The sequence below is a fragment of the Mobula hypostoma genome, chromosome 8 (genome assembly GCF_963921235.1).
Source record: "Mobula hypostoma chromosome 8, sMobHyp1.1, whole genome shotgun sequence".
In the NCBI taxonomy this organism is placed as follows: domain Eukaryota; kingdom Metazoa; phylum Chordata; class Chondrichthyes; order Myliobatiformes; family Myliobatidae; genus Mobula; species Mobula hypostoma.
Genome location: NC_086104.1, coordinates 155,338,303 through 155,360,780, shown reverse-complemented (window position 1 = coordinate 155,360,780; position 22,478 = coordinate 155,338,303). Strand labels below are relative to the sequence as shown.

Genomic DNA, 22,478 nt, shown 5'->3' with positions numbered 1-22,478 from the left:
GGGGGCTGTGACATGCCAGCGTGACCTTTGTGTCAGTCCTTACTCCAGGCCATCCCATTGCCAGAAAGACAGGGACAACCCTGGATTGTTCGTATTACGATTTGTGTCAGCAATAAAAGTAATTGGTTTATTACACTGGACAATTACCGTGTAAGTTTTTTTAAACTGTTGTTTATGATAGACTGCTTGAAGCTGAACACAAATATAATTTCAGTCTACTTATTTCATGTAGGAATTTGGAGAAACATGAAATCAACTTTTATTGAATATAATGCATTTAATTGCATGATGGCACTGATGCTTTGCAATAGATCAACTAAGCTAAAAATATCTTGTTGATGATTTTTGTTCATACTGAGTGTCTGAGGCTTGATGCTTAAGTGTCCAGTAATAATCAGCCAGCATTGATGGCTTCCAGTTGGTATCTGAGCTAATTTCCTTTTTTGTGTGGTATTTATTTATTTCGTAATTTTTAATAATTTCACACCTTTGCACTGCAACAAATTTCATGTCATTGAAGTCCGGAGAACATAGAAATAGGAGCAGGAGTTGGCCGTCTGTCCCATTCAGCCTTGTCCGCCATTCAATAAGATCACGCCTGATCCGGATTACACGCGTTCCTCAATCTCTCATTATTTCCCTGTGCAGGAGGAGATCAGCCCGGCCCCTGTCACCACACTGTTCTGAAGCCTGAACAGAGAAATGCCAGTTTCATATCGAATTCACTAGCAGTTACATGATAATAACCATTTTGTGAATTATGTATGTCCAAATTCTTTACTTTCAAGATCAATTACCACCCACAATAGAGGTGTTAAAAGTGAATAGAAACTACAAACTAACAACCGGTGATATTTTGAAGTTAGTGATGTAATTGTCCCTTCATTGGTGTGTGCCTGAATCCTTCAATTACATGCATATCTTGTCTCCGTTTTCCCCGAAGGCTCCAGTCCCCTGTGGTGCAAAAGGGAACCTCTGCCCTTCATGACATTTCTAACTTGGGCTGACTGCACTACATCCATAAACTGTCCTTGCCAGGTTCAGGAACAGTTATTACCCCTCAACCATCAGGTCCCACACCACCAGGTTCAGGAACAGTTATTACCCCTCAACCATCAGGTCCCACACCACCAGGTTCAGGAACAGTTATTACCCCTCAACCATCAGGTCCCACACCACCAGGTTCAGGAACAGTTATTACCTTACAACCATCAGGTCCCACACCACCAGGTTCAGGAACAGTTATTACCCCTCAACCATCAGGTCCCACACCACCAGGTTCAGGAACAGTTATTACCCCTCAACCATCAGTTCCCACACCACCAGGTTCAGGAACAGTTATTACCCCTCAACCATCAGGTCCCACACCACCAGGTTCAGGAACAGTTATTACCCTAAACCATCAGGTCCCACACCACCAGGTTCAGAAACAGTTATTACCCCTCAACCATCAGGTCCCACACCACCAGGTTCAGGAACAGTTATTACCCCACAACCATCAGGTCCCACACCACCAGGTTCAGGAACAGTTATTACCCCTCAACCATCAGGTCCCACACCACCAGGTTCAGGAATAGTTATTACCCTACAACCATCAGGTCCCACACCACCAGGCTCAGGAACAGTTATTACCCTACAACCATCAGGTCCCACACCACCAGGTTCAGGAGCAGTTATTACCCTTCAAACATGGATAAATTCACTCACCTCATTAATGAACCGATTCCAAAACCTATGGACTCACTTTCAAGGACTGTAAGATTATTTCTTTCCTTTTTAATTATTCTAATTTGCAACGTTTACCTCCTTTTGTCAGTCTCAATGTATAGTTTTTCATTGATTCTATTTTTTTGTTCTACTGGGAATGCCTGCAAGAAGGTGAATCTCTGCTGCCTTGTACATACTTTATCTTTCCCCTTACTGGTTTTTCACCTGGCACCTACCAGCCTTCCTCTTCCAACCCTCCCCTACCTTCTTTATAGGGCCTCTGCCCCTTCCCTCTTCAGTCCTGACGAAGGGTTCTGGCCCGAAACGTCGACTCAATGCTTCCACGGATGCTGCCCGACCTACTGTGTTCCTCCAGCGTGTTGTGAGTGTTACATACTTTGAACTTTGTTCACCTTAACTCTTGCCACAACTGCCACACTTCCTTTTGGATGACTGCTCTGCTCTGTGTCCTGCCCCTTGTTTCTTGGACTGGCCGCAGCGGTGCAGAATTTGCATAATTTTTGTGGTGTCCATGGTAAATTTACATTTCATTCAAATCATTAGAATTTACTTTACAAACAGGTGGTGGTGGGGTGGAAGAAATCCCTGCCATCTGCTTCAGAGCAGCTGGGGTCACCCGTCTTGTAAAGACACTGCCCAGAAGAAGGCGATGGCAAACCACTTCTGTAGAAAAATTAGCCAAAAACAATCATGGACATGGAAAGACCACGATCGCCCATGTCAGACAACATGACGCATAATGATGATGGTAATTCATTCAGTTGTGCCGGAGAAACCAAAGCTCTCCTCCAATTGGATTGCTGATTTGTTGGGTAACAGACTGACGGTGGATGCAGTGATGTGTCGGCCTCTGTCATTGGTTCGTTGGTCTTCATCTGTAGCCTACCCAGCGTTACGATGCACTGGCGTCATTGCCGGCACTCGCAGACAATCCGCTGGTGGCTTGGATGCACGTGAAAGGAATTTGTGTCCCTTTGAGGTTTTCTACACTAATGAAAATCTGAAAAAAAAGTGAAAATTCCAGAACGAATGAAGATAGAAACATGCAGTGAAATGCGTTGTTTATGTTAACATGCTACACAACCTAGGGATGTGCTGGGGGGGGGCGGGGGGGGAGGCGCCTGCAAGTGTCAATATACAGTAGCTCAATGGTTCCATTTCATATCAGAGGATGTACATAGTATACGACCTGAAATTCTTACTCTTCACAGACGTCCCCGAAACAGAGAAAAAACCAGAAGAATAAATGACAGAAAAATGTTAGAACCTCAAATCCTCCCCTCCCCCTCCCCACACACAAACAGCGGCAAAGCATCAGCCATCCTCCCCCCGAACCGCCACTTGTTCCAGCTGTAAGCATCAGCGACCACCCCCCCACGCCCCCACCAAGCAAGCAAACAGCAAAGCCCCCAAACAGGAACCATGGCCTAGCAGTCCAACAGAAACCACTGTTCACCCAGCAGCTCGATTTGCCACGGGCTGTCTCGGAGGTGTCACCCCTTCCACGGCGAGAGGGGAGATGAGCGCATCGCTGTTCCAAGTGTCACAGTCCACGTGACAAGGTTAATCTTTTAAAAACCTTTAACTTTATTCTGCCTGGCCTGCTGCGTTCACCAGCAACTTTGATGTGTGTAACTTTACTCTGCGTTGTGTTGTTGTTTTACCTGATTGTACCTCAAAGCACTGGGTAATGATCTGAGCTGTAAGAATAAGTTTTTCACCGTACCTCGGTACATAGGGTCATAGAAAAGGTCAGCTCAGAAACAGGCCCCTCGGCCCATCTAGGCTGTGCCAGGCCATTTAAAATACCTGGATCCAGGACCTCAGAGGGGCAATGCTGGTCGCAAATCACTAAGAAGCCACACCAGTGACTGTACTTTGTTGTGAGTCGGGGGACCCTGGGACTTTATAGTAAAGTGATTCTGTTAACAATTCTCCTGATTCCAGTTGGTGTTGTGGTGAGATTGTGATTTTCATACTCCCACTTCCTTAGCCTGTTTTGCACTGCAGCTTTTTCTTCGTATGTCACCTTAAAGGGCACAATTTGCATCGTGTATGATTAACAACCTTGACAGGAGCGCCGCAGGTAGGTAGGGCTCATAAAGAAAGCTTTCGGCACACTGGCTTTCGTGGATCAGCGTGTCGAGGGCAGGAGGTGGGCCGCTACGTTGAACCATTGGGGAGGCCGCATTTGGAGCACTGTGTGCCATTTTGGTCACCTACCCCCCGGAAGGATATGGATAATATTGGTGAGTGCGGAGAAAATTTACGAGGATGTTGCCCAGACTTGAGGTCCTGAGTTCGAGGGAGAGGTCGAATAGATTCGGACTTTATTCCCCGGAACGTAGGAGAATGAGGGGATGGAGGTACACAGAATTATGAGGGGCATAGCTAGGGTAAATGCAAGCAGGTTTTTCCACTGAGATTGTGTGAGACTAGAACTGGAGGTTAAGGATGAAAGGCGAGATGTTTAAGGGGATGATGGCGGGGGAGAACTTTTTCACTCGGAGGGTGGTGAGAGTGTGGAAGTGCTGGACGCAGGTTTGGTTTCAGCATTTAAGAGAAGTTTGGATGAGAGGTGCAGGTTGATAGGATAAGGCGGAATATTTCAGCATGGACTAGACGGGTGGAAGGGCCTGTTTCTGTGCTGTGGTGCCTGTTTTCTCAGCCATTAGCCAACATATGCAGTGACCCGAGCTCAATGGGACCCTGGGTTACTGAGGGATCTGACTTGCCTTCCATAGTCACCAGTCTCCTGCCCAGACCGGGATCTGGGTAGTTGATCGGGCCACCTTGTGTATCCAGCTACTAGCTGGGTCAGAGCGTCGGAAACACCCTGTCTGTTCGTCGTTCAAGAGTAGTGGGTTGTTGTAGGGAATCCGGGGATACAGAGGTAATGTGGGAAAATGGTCCTGAGGTAAAACACACAGTTACTGAACGGTGTTGATGGGCTGAATGGCCTACTCTTACACAGAAAGCTGGGCTGGGGCAGTGGAGAGTATGGGGAGCTCAGGTCGAGGCGTTTGATGTCGCGGTGTTCGCTGAACCTAGCTCGTCGAGGTCAGCTAAAGGGGTGGGCAATCAGGACCGAGGCAAGCGACTGGGGGCCTCTGTAAACACGAGTTTCTCCCAGAGAGAAATACCAACAACTGCGCACCGAGGACGTCACCTCGACTGGTGATGAAACGTCTGCAAGCTACTTGCCAAGCTCGGCGAACACCACAATGTGTGTGAGAGGGGATAGGTGACTGGGCCACAGGGAAGTAGGAAGATTTCCAGTCGACTGTTTAATCCCCTCCACAGACGCAACCTGACTGCTGGGCTGCCCTGGTATTTTGTGTGTGCGTTACTACAGATGCATAGGTCTGATAACACTGAACCTATAGGCCACACGTGTAAAGGATAGTGTTCCACATTTTAGTACTAATATATGCAGAATAGTTTATCCTGAAAGCAAAAAGATTAAAAAGATAACACAGTAGAAATGACAAAGAGGGGTGGTCTTAGGAAGACCAGTGGAGTGTGGAAGCAAGCGAGAGATCCAACCTTAGGGCCGGGACGGCTAAAGGAACCAGGGAAATGGGGTGGGGGGTGAGGACAGAGGTGCCGGGATCTGGGTGTGTTTGAGACACAGAGTTTACAAAGAAAGGAAGCTCAGGAGGCTCACGACAAACAGAAGGGAATATTAAATTAATGCATTGTTCATAATTTTGTGTCTCTCTTTTGTCGCAGCTGGAAGGTTTGCAATCAATCTGGTTACAGGAGTTTTATCAGGTGAGTACTCCCAGGTGCACTTCTGGCAACTTTGTGGTACTTGTGTTCCCATTGGTTACACTCAGACATTGTGTTACATGTTCTCCCATAGGTCACTCTTGGCCAACACGTTACCCGGGCTCCCATTGGTAACTCTCGGACCCTGTGTTACGGGTGCTCCCATTGGTCACTCTTGGCCAACGTATTACCTGTGTTCCCATTGGTAACTCTCAGACCCCGTGTTACAGGTGCTCACTGTTGGCCAACATGTTACCTGTGTTCCCACTTGTAATTCTCAGACCCTGTGTTACAGGTGCTCCCATTGGTCACTCTTGGCCAACACGTTACCTGGGCTCCCACTGGTAACTCTCAGCCCCTGTGTTACAGGTGCTCCCATTGGTCACTCTTGGCCAACACGTTACCTGGGCTCCCACTGGTAACTCTCAGCCCCTGTGTTACAGGTGATCACTGTTGGCCAACATGTTACCTGTGTTCCCATTGGTAATTCTCAGACCCTGTGTTACAGGTGCTCCCATTGGTCACTCTTGGCCAACGTGTTACCTGTGTTCCCATTGGTAACTCTCGGACCCTGTGTTACGGGTGCTCCCATTGGTCACTCTTGGCCAACGTATTACCTGTGTTGGTTACAGGTGATCACTCTTGGCCAACGTGTTACCTGAGGGAGGGTTGTGGAGAGGTGACGGTACCTGGTGGTGAAGTTATAATTCTGGCTGAGGTTGAGCCTTTGGTCCCTGCTCAGATGGTGAAGATGTCCGCCTTTTACTGCCCAGTTAGCAAACACCTCTTCTCCTCACTGAATTACAATTCTTTTCGTGGATGAAAGAAAAATGGACGGCAATGTAGGAGAGAAAGGTTAGATGATCTTGGACTAGGTTAAAGGGTCAGCACAACATCGTGGGCCGAAAGGCCTGTATTGTGCTGTACTGTTCTAGGTTCTCCAAAACTGACATCAGCCTGGCCAATCTGATGGAAGAGACAGTGTCACTTCTGCCAGCTTCACACTTGTGGCCATCGGGGTAGATCAGCACCGATCTTCCCTGGGTGCAGGGACAATGGCCACACTGACAACATGTCGTTCTCTCTCCCTCTGCCCAGACTGTGGCCAAGTTCAGGCCTCACTTCATCGCCATCCACCTTCAGGAGATCGGAGGGAAGGACTATGAAACTGGCATGGTGCACGTGGACACGTTTGTGCAGTGAGTGAGGCTCGCACGACCACTGTTTGTGGCGGCTGCCTTTATCATTGATTAAGTGTAGAGCCGTAAATTGTGAAGTAATAGTACATGATGGCACAGACCACAGAATAAGGCCCGTGGCTGTGGGATTAACTCCCAAACAATGTGGTAAAGCTGGGACCATTCCCTCCTCGTTCCACTCCCGTGTGTGTGTGTGTGTGTGTGTGTCTGTGTGTGTGTGTGTGTGTGTGTGTGTGTGTGTGTGTGTGTGTCTGTGTGTGTGTGTGTGTGTCTGTGTGTGTGTGTGTGTGTCTGTGTCTGTGTGTGTGTGTATGTGTGTGTGTGTGTGTGTCTGTCTGTGTGTGTCTGTGTGTGTGTGTGTGTGTCTGTGTGTGTGTGTATGTGTGTGTGGGTGTGTGTGCCTGTGTGTGTGTGTGTGTGTGTGTGTGTATGTGTGTGTGTGTGTGTGTGTGTGTGGATGCATTTGCACAAGCACGTCAACTCAAAACATGGAGACTGTCACGCCGACAACTTCGTGGTCACCCCAAAACCCCCGCTGTCACCCCGAGTTCCCCCACAGTTACCTTGGAGACACCCGCAGTCACCCCGAGACCCTGTCCTATACCACCACTCTACCAGCGTGTTCCACGCTCCTGCCACTTTCTGTATTCAAATAATCCTACCCCTGACATTACCCCCCCCCCCCGCCCCCATGTTATTATTGTGAAACACTCTGTCAGGGCTGGCTGCAAGATGCAGACACGTTAGGGACATTAAAGAAACTCTTAGATCAGCACAAAGATGACAGAGAACTGGGGGGCTCTGTAGGAGGGAAGGGTTAGATTGCTCTTACAGTAGGGTAAAAAGTCAGCACAACATTGTGGGCCGAAGGGCCTGTACTGTGCAGTGGTGTTCAGTGTTCTATAAACCCTGCCGATTGGCCGATTGTTGAAAGACCTGGGAGCAGACGTGGAGAGGGTGTTTCCTGGGGGGGCGGTCCAGGACAAGAAGGCTCAGCCTCACAATAGAAGGTTCCCCTTTAGAACAGAGATGAGGAGAAATTTCTTTAGCCAGAAGGCAGTGATTCTGGATTTCATTGCCATAGTCATCTGCGGAGGGCAACCCATTAGATGTATTTAAAGAAGAGGTTGGTAGGTCCTTAATTAGTCAGGGTGTTAAAGGTTACAGGGAGAAGGTAGGAGAATGGGATTGAGAGGGATAATAAATGGATCATGATGGAATGGTGGAGCAGACTCGATGGGCTGAATGGCCTAATTCTGCTCCTGTGTCTTATGGTCTTATAATATTTTAGTTAAAAGCAAGGATAAGTAAGTAGGTTTTGAGCTGGTGTTTAAAAGTGTCAACTGAGTCTGCATCCCTTACAGATAGATTTAGGTATTGAATTTCACAGTTTAGGAGTGTGGTTCCAAAATGCTGATCTGCCATTTATCTTTTGAGGGAGATAGTTTAAAATTTAAGAGAGCGGAGGAAGAAGACCAGAGAGCTCGAGCAGGATTTAATCACCGGCATATGTTGTGAAATTTGTTGTTATGTGGCAATACTACGTGATAAAATCTGATACTTACTGTAAGAGGTATATTTCAGAGGGAAAAAAGCTGTTCCTGAATCGCTGAGTGTGTGCCTTCTGGCTCATGTACCTCCTCCCTGATGGTAACAGTGAGGACCAGGCATGCCCTGGGCGGTGGGGGTCCTTAATGATGGCTGCCGCCTTTCTGAGGGATCGCTCCTCGCAGGTGTCCTGGACCCCTCGGAGGCTGGTGCCCATGATGGAGATGACTGAGTTCACTCCTCTCTGCAGTTTAGTTCGATCCTGTGCAGTGACTCCCCACCCCCATACCGGGATTATAAAATAAAAACAACCCTGTGATGGACTTTGGTCCCAGACTGTCAAGAGCTTTGAAAACAATACAGAACTTTAAAATCAATTCCAAAAGATATAGGAAGCCAATGCTGATTTGCTAGGAGGGAAGTGTCATGTTCTCTCATCCTGATTTTGGTTAAGAGTCTAGCTGTGGTGTTCTGAATGAGTTGAAGTTTGTCAATAGATTGCTTTGTAAGGCCAGTGAAGAGTGCATTGCCCTAATCTAGTCTATCCGTTAGAAAGGTGTGAATTAGTTTTTCAGCATCAGTAAGTGACAGAAACAAATGTACCTTTGCAATATTTCTAAAGTGCTGAAGTGTTGCTCTGATCACTTCAAATTTCAAAGTAAATTTATTATCTAATACATTTATGTCACCAGATACAACCCTGAGATTCATTTTCCCGTGGGCATTCTCAGTAAATCAACAGATTAATAACCATAACAGAATCATTGGAAGTCCTCACCAACAGGGCGGACAACCAGTGTGCAAAAGAAAACAAACTGCAAGTCCAAAAAGAAAGAGAAAAAATAATAATATATAAATAAGCAATAAATATCGAGAACGTGAAATGAAGATTCCTTGAAAGTGAACTCATAGCTTGTGGGAACAGTTCAGTGATGGAGCAAGTGAAGTTGAATGGAGTTCAGGAGCCTGATGGTTGTAGGGTAATAACTGTTCCTGAACCTGGTGGTGTGGGACCTGATGGTTGAGGGTAATAACTGTTCCTGAACCTGGTGGTGTGGGACCTGATGGTTGTAGGGTAATAACTGTTCCTGAACCTGGTGGTGTGGGACCTGATGGTTGTGGGGTAATAATTGTTCCTGAACCTGGTGGTGTGGGACCTGATGGTTGAGGGGTAATAACTGTTCCTCAACCTGGTAGTGTGGGACCTGATGGTTGAGGGGTAATAACTGTTCCTGAACCTGGTGGTGTGGGACCTGATGGTTGAGGGGTAATAATTGTTCCTGAACCTGGTGGTGTGGGACCTGATGGTTGAGGGGTAATAACTGTTCCTGAACCTGGTGGTGTGGGACCTGATGGTTGTGGGGTAATAACTGTTCCTGAACCTGGTGGTGTGGGTCCTGATGGTTGAGGGGTAATAACTGTTCCTGAACCTGGTGGTGTGGGACCTGATGGTTGAGGGGTAATAACTGTTCCTGAACCTGGTGGTGTGGGACCTGATGGTTGAGGGGTAATAACTGTTCCTGAACCGGGTGGTGTGGGACCTGATGGTTGAGGGGTAATAACTGTTCCTGAACCTGGTGGTGTGGGACCTGATGGTTGAGGGGTAATAACTGTTCCTGAACCTGGTGGTGTGGACCTGATGGTTGAGGGGTAATAACTGTTCCTGAACCTGGTGGTGTGGGACCTGATGGTTGTAGGGTAATAACTGTTCCTGAACCTGGTGGTGTGGGACCTGATGGTTGAGGGGTAATAACTGTTCCTGAACCTGGTGGTGTGGGGTCTGATGGTTGAGGGGTAATAACTGTTCCTGAACCTGGTGGTGTGGGACCTGATGGTTGTAGGGTAATAACTGTTCCTGAACCTGGTGGTGTGGGACCTGATAGTTGTAGGGTAATAACTGTTCCTGAAGCTGGTGGTGTGGGACCTGATGGTTGTAGGGTAATAACTGTTCCTGAACCTGGTGGTGTGGGACCTGATGGTTGAGGGGTAATAACTGTTCCTGAACCTGGTGGTGTGGGACCTGATGGTAGTAGGGTAATAACTGTTCCTGAACCTGGTGGTGTGGGACCTGATGGTTGTAGGGTAATAACTGTTCCTGAACCTGGTGGTGTGGGACCTGATGGTTGAGGGGTAATAACTGTTCCTGAACCTGGTGGTGTGGGACCTGATGGTAGTAGGGTAATAACTGTTCCTGAACCTGGTGGTGTGGGACCTGATGGTTGACAGGTATTAACTGTTCCTGAACCTGGTGGTGTGGGACCTGATGGTTGTAGGGTAATAACTGTTCCTGAACCTGGTGGTGTGGGTCCTGATGGTTGTAGGGTAATAACTGTTCCTGAACCTGGTGGTGTGGGTCCTGATGGTTGAGGGGTAATAACTGTTCCTGAACCTGGTGGTGTGGGACCTGATGGTTGAGGGGTAATAACTGTTCCTGAACCTGGTGGTGTGGGACCTGATGGCTGAGGGGTAATAACTGTTCCTGAACCTGGTGGTGTGGGACCTGATGGTTGAGGGGTAATAACTGTTCCTGCACCTGTTGTTGTGGGACCTGCTGGTTGAGGGGTAATAACTGTCCCTGAACCTGGTGGTGTGGGACCTGATGTCTGAGGGGTAATAACTGTTCCTGAACCTGGTGGTGTGAGTCCTGAGGCTCCTGTACCTTCTCCCTGTTGGCAGCAGTGAGAAGGGAGCATGACCTGGGTGGTGGGGGTCCCTGATGATGGATGCTGCTTTCCTACATCAGTATTTCGATGTGCTCAATGGTGGGGAGAGCTTTACCCTGTGATGGTCTGGGCCATATCCACTTGGGACCAACCAAAAGTATTTCAGTTTTATCGTCATTTAGTTTTAGGAAATTATTATTTGTTGCAGCCATATCCGAAGTCAGAGAAGATAGGGTGTTATCACAAGACCATAAGATCCAGGAGCAGAATTTTGCCATTTGGCCCATCGAGTCTGCTCTGCCATTTCGTCATGGCTGATCCAATTTTCCTTCGGCCCCAATCCCCTGCCTACTCCCCATATCCTTTCATGCCCTGACCAATCAAGAATCTATCAACCTCTGCCTTAAATATACGCAAGGACTTGGCCTCTACAGCTGCCAGTGGCAACGAATTCCACAGATTCACCACTCTGGCTAAAGAAATTCCTCCTCATCTCCATTCTAAAAGGATGCCCCTCTATTCTGAGGTTGTGTCCTCTGGCCTTAGACTTTCCCATCATAGGAAACATCCTCTCCACATTCACTCTATCAAGGCCTTTCACCATTCAATAGGTTTCAATGAGGTCACCCCACATTCTTTCGAATTCTAGTGAATACAGGCCCAGACACATCAAACGCTCTTCATACGACAAGCTGTTCAATGATGGAATCATTTTCGTGAACCTCCTTTGAACCCTCTCCAGTTTCAGCACATCCATTCTGAAAGAAGGGGCCCAAAACTGCTCACAATACTCCAAGTGAGGCCTGAGCAGTGCTTTATAAAGTCTTAACATTACATCCTTGCTTTTATGTTCTAGTCCTCTTGAAATGAATGCTACATTTCATTTGCCTTCCTCACCACAGACTCACCCTACGAATTAACTTTTCGGGAATCCTGCACAAAGACTCCCAAGTCCCTTTGTGCCTCCAATTTTTGTATATTCTCCCCAGTTTGAAAATAGTCAACTCTTTCATTTCTTCTACCAAAGTGCATGATCATACACTTCCCAACACTGTATTCTATCTGCCATTTCTTTGCCCATTCTCTGAAACTGTTTGTCGTTCTGCAGCCTCTGTAGCACCTCAACAACAAGCTGCCCCTCCACCTAACTTCATATCGTCTGCAAACTTTGCAACAAAGCCATTAATTCCATTATCCAAATCATTGCCATATAACAAAAAAAATCAGTCCCAATGCAGATCCCTGTGGAACACTGCTGGTCAACGCCAACCAGTCAGAAAAGGCTCCCTTTATCTCCACTCTTTGCCATCTGCTAATCAGCCACTGTTCTATCCATGCAAGAATCTTTCCTGTAATACCACGGGCTCGTAGCTTGTTAAGCAGCTCATGACACGTTGTCAAAAGCCTTCTGAAAATCCAAGTACACAACATCCACTGATTCTCCTTTGTCTATCCTGCTTGTTATTTCTTCAAAGCATTCCAACAGATTTTCCAGGCAAGATTTTCCCTTCAGGAAACCATGTTGACTATGGCCTATATTATCAAGTGCCTTCAAGCACCCTGAGACCTCATCCTTCATAATCGACTCCAACATCTTCCCAGCCACTGAGGTCAGACTAACTGGCCTGTAATTTGCAATTTTCCAGTCTTCCAGAACCATTCCAGAACCTAGTGATTCTTGAAAGATCATTACTAATGCCTCCACAATCTTTTCAGAACCCTGAGTGTACACCATCTGGTCCAGGTGACTTATCTACTTTCAGACCTTTCAGTTTCCCAAGAACCTTCTCTCTAGTAATGGCAACTTCACACACTTCATGACCCCTGATCCCTGGAACTTCCACCATAAGGCTAGCATCTTCCACGGTGAAGACTGATGTAAAATACTTATTCAGTTCGTCCGCCATTTCCTTGTCACCCATCGTTTTCCAGTGGTCCAATATCCACTCTCACCTCTCACTTACACTTTATGTATCTGAAGAAACATTTGGTATCCTCTTTAATATTATTGGCTAGCTTACTTTTGCATTCCATCTTTACCTTTTTAATGATTTTTCAGTTGCCTTCTGTTTTTTTAAAAGCTTCCCAATCCCCCAAGTTCCCACGAATCTTTGTTCTATTATATGCCCTCTCTTTGGCTTTTATGTTGGCTTTGACTTGTGGTTGTGGTTGTGTCATCTTCCCTTTAGAATACTTCTTCCACTTTGGGATGTATATATCCCATGCCTTCCAAATTGTTTCCAAAAAAATTCCAGCCGTTGCTGCTCTGCCTTCGTCCCTGCCAGTCAATCAATTCTGGCCAATTCTTCTCTCATGCCTCTGTAATTCCCTTTATTCCACTGTACTACTGATACCTATAGAAAGTATTCAACCCCTTGGAAGTTTTCATGTTTTATTGTTTTACAACATTGAATCACAGTGGATTTAATTTGGCTTATCTCCACAAAGTGATCTAAATTAACTACAAATATAGAACACAAAATAATTGATTATGTAAGTATGTAATCAATTAATATGACACACCAAGTCACCACTGGTAAAGCCAATTGGTTTTAGAAGTCACAGAATTAGTTAAATGGAGATCACCTGTGTGCAGTCAAGGTGTTTCAATTGACTGTAGTAAAAATACACCTGTAGCTGGAAGGTCCAACTGCTGGTGAGTCAGTATCCTGGCAAAAACTACACCATGAAGACAAAAGAACACTCCAAGCAACTCTGTGAAAAGGTTACTGAAAAGCACAAGTCAGGAGGTGGATACAAGAACATTTCCAAGTCACTGAATATCCTTTGGAGTACAGTTAAGTCAATCATCAAGAAATGGAAAGAATATGACACAGCTGTATATCTGCCTGGAGCAGACCATCCTCACAAACTGAGTGACCGTGCAAGAAGGGGACTAGTGAGGGAGGCCACCAAGAGACCCATGACAGCTCTGGAGGAGTTACAAGCTTCAGTGGCTGAGATGGAGAGACTGTGCATACAACAACTGTTGCCCGGGTGCTTCACCAGTCACAGCTTTATGGGAGAGTGGCAAAGAGAAAGCCACTGTTGAAAATAACTCACGTGAAATCTTGGCTAGAGTTTGTCAGAAGGCATGTGGGAGACTCTGAAGTCAGCTGGAAGAAGGCAGCAAAATACAGGGAAATCCTGGAGGAAAACCTGATGCAGTCTGCAAGAGAACTGTGACTTAGGAGAAGTTTTGTTTGCCAGCAAGACAATGACCACAAGCATAAAACCAAAGCTACACAGGAATGGCTTAAAACTAACAAAGTTATTGTCCTGGAGTGGCCAAATCAGAGTCCAGACCCAATTGAGAACTTGTAGCTGGACTTGGAAAGGGCTGTTCACTCATGATCCCCATGCAATCTGACAGAGCTTGAGCAGTTTTATAAAGAAGAACGGTGAAAATTGCAGTGTCCAGGTGTGCAAAGCTGATAGAGACCTACCCACACAGACTCAAGGCTGTAATTGCTGCCAAAAGTGCACCTACTAAGTACTGACTAGAAGGTGGTGAGTAATTATGCAATCAATTATTTCTCATGTTTAATAACTCTAATACATTTAGACCACTTTGTAGAAATTTGTGTTCACTTTGACACGAAAGAGTCTTTTCTGTTGATCAGTGTTAAGAAAGCCAAATTAAATCCTTTGTGACTCAATGTTGTAAAACAATAAAACATGAAAACTTCCGGGGGGGGGGGAAGGTGAATACGTTTTATAGGCACTGCACAATTGTGTGCCATCAGCAGACTCTTCCAATCACTGCTGACTCGGCGGCACCCCCATCAGTCACTGCTGGGTACTGCAGCCAAAGAATCCTGGAACAGGCCCTTCGTCCTAACCCGTCTATGATGGTGGAGAGGAACAAGCTGTTCCTAAATCGTTGAGCTTGTCAGTTCACCTCTACCTCCTCCCTGATGGTAGTAATGGGGAGAGAGCATGTCCCAGATGGTGAAGGTCGTTGGCGATGGATTTCAGCCTTCTTTAGGCACCAGCTCCCAAAGATGTGTTTGATGGTGGGGAGCGAAGACAAAAAGACGTGTTGGCTTTGGAGAGGGGTGCAGAGGAGGTTTGTGTGTGATTCTGGGAATGTAAGGGTTAACATTTGAAGAGCAGTTGATGGCTCTGGGTCTGTCCTCACTGGAGTTTAGAAGAACGACGGGTGTCTCTTTGAATCCTGTCGAATATTAAAAGACCGACACAGAGTGAAATTGGAGTCTAGGATCAGAAAACTCAGCTTCAGAATAGAGGGACGTGCCTATAGAACAGAGATCAGAAGGAATTTCTTTAGCCAGAGGTTGGCGAATCTGTGGAATTCATTGCCACAGGCAGCTGTGGAGGCCAAATTATTGTATTTTTAAAGCGGAGATTGATTAGTAAGGGCATCAAAGGTTATAGGGAGAAAGCAGGTGAATGGAGTTGAGAGGGAAAATAAATTGACCGTGATAGAATGGCAGAGCAGACTCGATGGGCCGAATGGCCTGGTTCGGCTCCATATTTTATGGTTGTGCCCAGGGTGGGACAGCTGAGGCCAGAGCCCTGCAGCCTCTGTGCCAGACAGTGATGCAGCCAGTCAGAACGCTCTCCACTGTACATCTGTAGGAATTTGTAATAGTCTGCAATTTGTAATTATATACATAATCTCCTCTAACTCCAAACAGACAAGGCACGCCAGGGAAGCTTGAGTGAGACAGGAAGAGGTTAGAACAAACAGAATGTCAGCCTGTAGAGGAAGTGTAGGTCTGAAATTAAAAGGTAAATTTGAAAAGTAAATGGGCGGGGGTTGGTTAGGAAGGAATATTGTTTTGGATATGGAGGTCTTCCTATTACTGCTGGGGCAGCAGCACCCCCATCAGTCAGCACTAGGTACTGCAGTCACAGAATCATGGATCATGTTGTTCGGCCCACCTGGTCCATGCTGAGCAAGGTAGTCCCATTTGCCAGTGTTTGACCCATAAACTTCTAACCCTTTCCCATCCATGTACCTGTCCAACTGGCTTTTAAATGTTGTTACTGGACTGCAAGACAAGGAGCAGAATTAGGCCATTTGGCCCATCGGGGCTCCTGCCCAGCTGGAATGGTACCTTCTCATAGCGCGTGTCCATGATTCTGCAGAACAGGACACGAGCCTCAATCCTTAAGACCAGCGGTCCCCAACCACCGGGCCGCAAAGCATGTGCTACCGGGCCGCGAGGAAACGATACGAGTCAGCTGCACCTTTCCTCATTCCCTGTCACGCACTGTTGAACTTGAACATAGGGTTGCCAACTGTCCCGTATTTGCTGGGACATCCCGTATATTGGGCTAAATTGGTTTGTCCCGTATTTCCCCTGCTAAGGTAGAGCGTTCCTATGAAACCTTTCGTGCTGAAATGGCGTAAAGCGAAGAAGCAATTACCATTAATTTATATGGGAAAAATTTTGGAGTGTTCCCAGACCCAAAAAATAACCTACCAAATCATACCAAATAACACATAAAACCGAAAATAACACTAACATTTAGTAAAAGCAGGAATGATATGATAAATACACAGCCTATATAAAGTAGAAATAATGTATGTACAGTGCAGTCGGGAAGATGAAGGCAAAACCGATTTGTGGGGAAAAATTCGGCGTGTACCCACGTGTGCACACAGGTGCCCGCGCAAGGCTTCATGGTCACAGTAGTCTAGTAGTCTTTCCTGGGGCAAAGTGTCCCGGGATTTGACTGCTATTTTTGTCCCTTATTTGGGAGTGAGAAAGTTGGCAACCCTAATTGTAAAATACATGTTGAGGTGAGTTTAACCCTACTTGAACAACCCCCCCCCCCCACCACCCCCGGTCGGCCGGTCCGCAAGAATATCATCAATATTAAACCGGTCCGCAGTGCGAGAAAGGTCGGGACCCCTGATGTAGACCATAGGACAGAATAGACTCTTCTGGCCCTTCACGTCACATCTTGCAGCAACCTCCAACCTCCAATTTAACCCTAGCCTAATTATGGGACAATTAACCTATCAACCAGTGACCCCAGCCATTATCAATACTCTTCAGAGATTGTCTGCCTGAAGTCAGTGGTCACATAACCAGGACTTGTGATCTGCACCAGCTGCTCATACGACCATCCACCACCTGCTCCCATGGATTCACGAGACCCTGATCGGGGTCTAAGCAGGTGCTACACTTTGAGTTGTGGGAGGAAAACAGAGCACCTGGAGGAAACCCACAGGGTCACGGGGAGAACGTACAGACTCCTTACAGACAGCAGCGGGAATTGAACCCGGGTCATCCATACTGAAGAGCGCTGTGTGCTAACCACGACCCAAATATGGGGTAACTGTCCCATGCTTGGTTGCCCTGCTACGGGAAAGATATTAATCGTCGTCGTTATGTCCCGTGTCGTATGACGTGGGCGATCGTGGTCTTCCTTCTGCCCTTAGTCCGAACTGCCTGTGGAGTTTGATGTGCAGGAGTTCAGGAGTGGATGTTACTACAAGTGCGGAATAAAACCGGGAGATGCCGAGAGCACTCAGCAGGTCAAGAAGAGAAATGGTTACTGGTTCAAAGCTGGGACCGTTTATCAGCTCTCAGATCCACTGTGACGATTGTTTTTCTCTCTTTGCGAACACGGCCTGACCTGCCAAGCGTTTTAAAGGCATTTTCTGTTTTTATTTCGGATTTCCATCATCTGCCTGTCTCTTGATTTTCTCTTGTGTCGAGGGTGTTGGAGACGGTATCCAGTGCCCAGTGTGGCTGTGGCGCAGCGGGTACAGTACCGTGCAAAAGTCTTCGGCGCGTATGTATCGCTAAGGTGCCTGAGAGTTTTGCACAGTACTGTGTTTGTCCACGTGGGGCGGAGATGAGTTTGTAAATCCGGCGGGAGCAAAGGACGTTGGGAATGTCAAGAGTGGGCAGCTGCAGGAGGGGTGCGGGCCAAGTGGCAGAGAAGGAGTGCCAGAGGATGGCATGGATACAGACACACCCAGCCCCGAGACACCCGGCAAGGTCATTTGATTCCGAACAATTGGTTTATTGATCAGTACAGAATGTCTCTCTGGTGCTTCCCACTCCTTCCCCTCTCCCTTCTCCTTTTCCCAACCATGATTCCCCTCTCCCTGTCCCCTTCCCACTCTCAGTCCACAATAGAGACCCAGATCAGAATCAGGTTTATCATCACTCACATATGTCATGAAATTTGTTTTTTTGTTTGTGGCATCAGAATAGCGCAATACATAAAATTGCTACAGTACTGTGCAGAAGTCTTAAATAGCCTAGCTATATATGTGTGCCTGAGATTTTTGCACTGTACTGTAGAGTCACTGCCTGAAGTCCCGGGTTTGAACCCGATCTCTGGCACTGTCTATGTGGAGTTTGCATGCTTTCCCCGGATGATCCGGTTTCCTCCCTCATCACAGTGACGTGCGGGTTGGGAGCGAATTGCCTGTTGGAATCTGGAGAGAGATGATGGGAAGCAACATGGGGAGAATACGTTACAGGAGGGAATACGGGGGCGGGGGGGGTGCAGGGTTTGCCCTGTGTCGATGGGCCTTTTGCACGTCATGATAATGCGGACTTGCCTTGTCTCCACACAGTGGTGTTCTCTCCAGTAGGGAGATGCGACAGTACGACAGAGCACGAGCGTACCTCGATGAGGACTTCACTGCGCACAGCCATTTCACGGTGAGTCCGGGCGAGGCGAAACTCGCGTCCGCGGGCTGGCTCATCGCGTCAGTCGAGTCAGATCTCCTGGTGTCGACTAGGATTGCTATGTTAATTACTCAGCTGTCTGTTCACGACACTGGACAACAAATGTTGTTCACAGTTTTGCTTCCTCAGAAATTATATTTGTTTATGACAGACCATTCGAAGCTGAACACAACTAGAATTTCATACTATTTGTAACATGTTGAGAATTGGAGAGACAAGAAAGTAACCTATTAAATATAATGTGTTTAATTACTGATGCTTTGCAATAGTTCAACTAAGCTAAAAATGCTTTGTTGGTGATTTTCGTTTGCACTCCGTGTCTGAAGCTTCTCGCTTAAGTGTCCAACAATAGTCAGCCGGCACTGATGGATTCCATTTGCCCTGATACCATTTCTCCATGATCGCAATCTCCTGGTAAAACCTTTCACCATGCTCGTCACTGATAGTGTCAAGATTTGCAGGGAAGAAGTCTAAATGGGAATGCAGAAAATGAATCTTTACTGACATGTTGCACTTAATAATTTTGTGTGCTTTAAGCATGTTGTTAACGAGCTGCACGTAGCTTGGTGCTCTGTAGTTGCCAAGAAAATTTTCGACATCCTTGAATGCCTTCCATGTGATTTTCTCCAGTCCCACCAGAAGTTCTTCAAATTGCCAGTCGTTGATGACTTGTTTGATTTGTGGACCAACAAAAATGCCTTTCTTAATCTTGGCATCAGTTACCCTGACCTGAGTTATCAATTGAAATAACAAATACAGCTGATTTCAAAAACTTGGTGCATGATAGGGAAATTTCATGGTGATTTTCATGGTCAGCAGCCCAAAATCTGTAGGATACCCTCAGAAGTACTCAGGAAGCAGAATTGTTGTTGCCCTGTGTCATTGGTCGATTATTGAGCTGATAAAAACCTTTGTTTGTGTCATTGACAACTCATTCATACGTCAGGAGGTAGAGGTGCAGAGGCCAGCATTACGTGACAAAGAAAGTGTGGGCAAATAAATATGGTGCAAGGGTCAAAGTGAAACAGATTGAGAAATCCGTTCAAGAATATTTCCATGGTAACATAGCGATTAGTGCAACGTCATTCCCCTGAGCGCGTGTTTTCTCTGGGTGCTCCAGATTCCACCCACAGTCGAGAGACCTATCAGTTGGTAGGTTAATTGGTCATTATAAATTGTGCTCTGATTAGGTTAGTGTTAAACAGCTGGTGGGCAGTACAGCTCGCAGGGCTGGAAGAGCCTGTTCTGCGCTCTATCTCAATTAATAGATAACTCAGGATTGACGATGAAGGTCGGCCTGATCCAATCCTGATGAGGGGTCTCGGCCTGAAACATTGGCTGTTTATTCGCCTCCACAAATGCCGCCTGACCTGCTGAGTTCTTCCGGCATTTGTGTTTGTGCATGGAGCAGGTACATGGTTTCTGGTGCCAGGCTGCCACCTGGTGGCTGACCTGCAAATGGCAGCTTACCTGAAACAGGACGAGGGTTGGGAGTTAATTCATTCGGGTGTCAGGATGGACGTCACGCAGGCGGGAGTGGGGATCCAACCAACACTTCCCCCATGTCTTGTGTCATACAGAAACGAGTGCAGGCGCCGGAGATCTCTGATATGGGATTTATTCATTTATTTGTCATGTGTACATCGAAACATACAGTGAAGTATGTCGCTTACGTTAACAACCAACACAGACTTGAGGAGGTGCTGGGGTCAGCCCACAGGTGTTGGCACCAACACAGCATGCCCACCATGCTCGGCAGAACAACACAACAAAACGAGCCCCGTTTCCCCCTCCCACCCACACATACACAATCCCCTAACCACAGGGCGGGCCCTCCCCGGCCGCCAGCCCATTCGGATCCATAGACATTGGCCTTTGGTTTCCCCAGTGGGAGAGTCAACATTTCAGGCCGAGACCCTTGGCCGGGACAGTCAGATGCTTGGGAGAGACCTGGCCAGGTGTTCTCCCAGACATGAGTGCAGGGATTGCCCAAGGGTCCAGGCCTCGGAGGGAGGGGCTGAGGGTGCAGAACAGGCCTCGGATGTCGCTCAGCGTAGCTCCCCCCAGCAGAATCCGCTCCGAGACGAGGTTTAAGTACTCGCAGCTTCCTCATTCCAAAACTATTCGCTTCGCAGCCGTGAGAGAAAGTTAATAAATTGATTAAAATTATTGATCCGCCCATTTTTAAATGATGAATTCAATCTTCGGACAGCTCTAGGTGTGTCAGACAGATACCGGCGATTAAAAATGGCACAAAATGCCAGAATCTTCCTTGAACCCCCAGGCCCAGTGTGAGTTCGGACTGATTCCCCATTAGTCTGTGAAATTTGGCCAGTTCACCTTTGTTCCCTTCACTTTACTGACTCTTCCCCCTCCCGCCACCCTGGAAAAATGGGATTTTGATGTATAACCATTTGTGAGTCAATAGGTTCTTACTAAACTGTGCATGATTTAAGTGTTTGGTTAATGTTGGGGCCAATTTCCGAAAACGGGAGAGAGCTTTGCATCGGAACACACGAGGTGTGGGGGAAAATTCCAGGAACTGAGGATCTGTTGGTGATGGGTGGGGGGTGTGGCTGTGAATCTGCTCCCCCTGACTCTGGGTCACTTGTCATAGCACGGGCAGGGGAGTGGGGGAGAGAGCCCAGTGCTGAGTGGCTACTGCTTTGGCTGGATTGGACTGACCCACCCGCGATGGGGTGTCTGCAGTGAGACTGCCCTGTTCAGGTCAGTGTGTCCAGAGTGACCTGCCAGGACTTTGTTCTGGTACCAAACGGGCACAGCCAGCCACTGTATCGAACCTTAGACTCTTGTTATCTGTTAAACCAACACAGTGCAATCCAATTCGAACATAGATACAGATACATATTAAACCAATAACATCCCTTGCAAACCCACTCCTTTTTAGCAGATTTAGTCCCTTCGGTCTAAGACGGATGTGGAAGCTTTAGAGAGAGTGCAGAGGAGATTTACCAGGGCATTGCCTGGATTAGAGAGTGTTATGAGGATAGGTTGAGCGAAGGAGGATGAGATAAAGGTGTACATGATGATGAGAGACATAGATTGAGTAGAGAGCCAAGGACTTTTCCCAGGGTGGAAATGGCTAATATGAACAGGCATAATTTTAAGGTGATTGGAGGAAAGTATAGGGAGCCTGTTCCTAAGACCATAGGAGCAGAATAGATCATTTGGCCCATCGAGCCAGCTCCTCCGCTTCATCATGACTGATCAATTTTCCTCTCAGCCCTCTCTCTGTATCCCTTCATGCCCTGACCAATCAAGAATCTGTCAGCTTCTGCCTTAAATAGACAACAGACAATAGGTGCAGGAGTAGGCCGTTCGGCCCTTCGAGCCAGTACCACCATTCACTGTGATCATGGCTGATCATCCATAATCAGTATCCAGTTCCTGTCTTATCCCCATAACCTTTGATTCCACTATCTTTAAGAGCTCTATCCATCTCTTTCTTGAAAGCATCCAGAGACTTGGCCTCCACAGCCTTCTGGGGCAGAACATTCCACATATCCACAACTCTCTGGGTGAAAAAGTTTTTCCTCAACTCCGTTCTAAATGGCCTACCCCTTATTCTTAAACTGTGGCCTCTGGTTCTGGACTCACCCACCAGCGGGAACATGCTTCCTGCCTCCAGCGTGTCCAATCCCTTAATAATCTTATATGTTTCAATAAGATCCCCTCTCAGCCTTCTAAATTCCAGAGTATACAAGCCCAGTCGTTCCAATCTTTTGACATATGACAGTCCCGCCATCTCGGGAATTAACCTTGTGAACCTACGCTACACTACCTCCATAGCAAGAATGTCCTTCCTCAAATTTGGAGACCAAAACTGCACACAGTACTCCAGGTGTGGTCTCACCAGGGCCCTG

At 47.1% G+C, this 22,478-nt stretch overlaps 1 protein-coding gene across 1 annotated transcript in view; it reads left to right on the top strand.

Moving 5' to 3' along the window:
- LOC134351094 (inositol polyphosphate-5-phosphatase A-like) overlaps nucleotides 1-22,478 on the top strand; it is a 66,766-nt gene that overhangs the window by 18,378 nt on the left and 25,910 nt on the right. The window contains exons 2-4 of the mRNA XM_063057156.1: nucleotides 5,461-5,502; nucleotides 6,598-6,698; nucleotides 18,480-18,567. Of these exons, the coding sequence (XP_062913226.1) occupies nucleotides 5,461-5,502; nucleotides 6,598-6,698; nucleotides 18,480-18,567 (231 nt within the window). The remainder of the gene's footprint in view (nucleotides 1-5,460; nucleotides 5,503-6,597; nucleotides 6,699-18,479; nucleotides 18,568-22,478) is intronic.